The 2,587-nt window shown below is 35.3% G+C and overlaps 1 protein-coding gene across 1 annotated transcript; it reads right to left on the reverse strand.

Moving 5' to 3' along the window:
- Positions 1–1,097: 1,097 nt before the first annotated feature.
- Positions 1,098–2,387, reverse strand: LOC127242558 (uncharacterized). The gene is made up of 5 exons (XM_051262139.1): positions 2,272–2,387; positions 2,066–2,192; positions 1,671–1,967; positions 1,499–1,588; positions 1,098–1,415 (listed from the first exon to the last, which is right to left on the reverse strand). The coding sequence occupies exons 1-5, from the start codon at positions 2,385–2,387 to the stop codon at positions 1,098–1,100; spliced, it is 948 nt and encodes a 315-aa protein (XP_051118096.1).
- Between the last annotated feature and the right edge of the window lie 200 nt (positions 2,388–2,587).

Consider the following 2,587-nt stretch of genomic DNA (forward strand, 5'->3'; position numbering starts at 1 on the left):
TATATATATGATATATGATATGATGATATACATTTCATATATTTTAAGTGAGTTTATTATTATTATTATTATTATTATTATTATTATTATTATTGAATGGTGGGTTGTATGGGATATTTTTTGAAAATAAACAATATCATATTTTTTCATAGAATTGAGAAGATAGTATAATCATTATAATAATAAATTGAAAAAAAAAATTCAAAATAAATTAAAGACTGCTCTTTCTATTCTTTTAGAGTTTGTTGATTTAATTAGTTATAATAATAATAATAATAATAATAATAATATTATGTCACCCTGCACTTTTCTATAATATATATATACACTACAAGAAAATAGCATTTTAGAGACGGAAAAACTCCGTTTCAAAATCTATTTTTTCCGTTACTAATGACATTAGAGATGGAATTAGAAACAAAATAAATTCCCTCTGCAAAGTTCTCGTAGCTAACACTATTTGTTCCTAATTCCGTCCCTAAATTAGATATGGAATTAGGAACGAAATTAAAGACGAAATTAAGGACGGAATTTTCCATGCCTAACCTAAACCAAAATGTGGTCATAAAGTCAATGACGGAAATTTCCATCGCGAATTCCGTCCCTAATTTAAGGACAGAATTAAAGATAAAATTAAGAATGAAATTAGGGACGAAAATTTCCATTACTACACAAACTACAAATTTCGTGCCCAAAATAGTGACGAAAACATTTCGTCACTATTTCTGTCCCTAATTTCGGGATGGAAATTTAGGACGGACAAAATTCGTCACAAATTCCGTCCCTAATTTTACACAATTTTTCATTGCACGATTTACCGATGTCTTTTCCAACCAGTACACGAATATGAAATCAAATTTCAAATCACAATCGAATAACCGTACTACAACCTGTATATAAGTACGAAACGAAATTTCAAACCACAATCAAACAACCAAACTGAATCAACTAAAAATCCATAATGAACGTCCAAAATATCTAAAAAATGTTTCAGTTATAGAAATTTGAAATATTCCAACATCATGTATGGTCCAAAACATATAATCCAGTCATAATATCATCAATACTAAATATTAATCATGCGGAAAACATAAATGTCAACAAACCGGAGGCGCACTAGAGTCCCCATCGTCGTTGCGCTTGTCCAAGCGAGCCTTGATCATCTTGAGCTGCTCAATGATGGTCATGTGATTTTTCTCGAGATTCTCCAAACGTTGGGCGTAACTCGGACCACTCGGGATATGCCCGTCGCTGGAATCGAAAACCTCCTCTATTGGCACCGTCGCTGCAAGTGATCCAAGCCCATAAATTCTTTTCTTGTTATCCCGGTGGACTAAGGAAAGAAGTGCCTCATCGCGGCTATATTCTGTATCACCGAGCTGAGACATTCCTTCCTCGATCGCAGTCATACCTTCCTGAAAGCAATGAATATAAAAAATAAATTTAGTAAAAATTGATAGTCATAAAACATTAATACTATATATAACATAAGGCATACCTTTATACGATTTGCCTTGGTGCTGCAATACTCACTACCATTATGGTGCTTTGTATGCGTCCACTCGTAGGTCCCCCATGGACCAAGACCCTACAATCATTTCTTATAATTGTATATAAGAACATATGTTTGTAGTCTTTCAAATTAATTGCTATATTTTAATAAATCTTACCATTTTCTGCGAGGTCTCCATGAACGATCGGGATCCACCGGTGTGTGTGGACTCTGCATCAGCATTAGAATTTCCACCCCGTCGGTTTGCTTTTGCTATTTTTGACTTCTTTACGGCATCCTTGGATTTCCAATGCTCCCTCCAATGCTCCAAGACATTTGCGGGAATGGCCGAGGTAACCTTCTCGTCATTGCTGTTCCGGACCTCATGCACCCATTTGTTGTAAAGCTCACAGGCCTTCTTGTTGTAGATGCGACGGACTTTAACCTCGTTTCTCGGCTTCCACTTAATGTGTTTCTGCAAGCCAAAGCATCATCGGTTACTTATAAACTCTCTTAGTAAAATTGTTGTACACTTATAACTATTGTATGTGATATTTGATTTTATAAACTTACCTTCATCTCAACTTCGTACCACTGTTTTGTTATCAAAGGGACACGTTTCCAAATGATACCCTCTAGGGTGGATTCTGACTTGAATATAGGCCGGAAGTGTCCCGATGCAGAACTAGGCCAAAACACGCTGTATGTAATCGTGGGTTAGGTGCAAAATATTTAACATTACGACAATAAATCTATATTCGAGTAAATCGAAGACATACCTGCCATCCGGGCGAACCGTTATCTCAATACGGCCATCGGCCACGTCCTCATCATCGTTTGCCCCTACCCTGGAATTTGAAGTCCCAGGTGCTGCCCTAGATCCACCTAGTCTCATTCTCAAATTTCTTAGTTCATCGACACTAATAAATTAGAAATCGAAAAATAAACAGGTTCATGCTAACCTAAAGTTTCACTTTGCGTAGTCCTAGATGACGAACCAATAGTGGTACCTACAGTAAACATAAATTATTCAGTAATATATAAAATTCTAATACAATTAAGTAACACTAAATTTAGATTGAATATACATACCTC

Source organism: Andrographis paniculata, unplaced genomic scaffold (assembly GCF_009805555.1).
Source record: "Andrographis paniculata isolate CXL003 unplaced genomic scaffold, ASM980555v1 Contig87END, whole genome shotgun sequence".
NCBI lineage: Eukaryota > Viridiplantae > Streptophyta > Magnoliopsida > Lamiales > Acanthaceae > Andrographis > Andrographis paniculata.

Coding starts and splice junctions, on each gene's coding strand:
- LOC127242558 (XM_051262139.1), bottom strand. CDS start 2,387: ATGAGACTAGGTGGATCTAGGGCAGCACCTGGGACTTCAAATTCCAGG. Junction 2,193..2,271: donor ACGGTTCGCCCGGATGGCAG/GTATGTCTTCGA, acceptor GATTACATACAG/CGTGTTTTGGCCTAGTTCTG. Junction 1,416..1,498: donor CCAAGGCAAATCGTATAAAG/GTATGCCTTATG, acceptor CATTGCTTTCAG/GAAGGTATGACTGCGATCGA.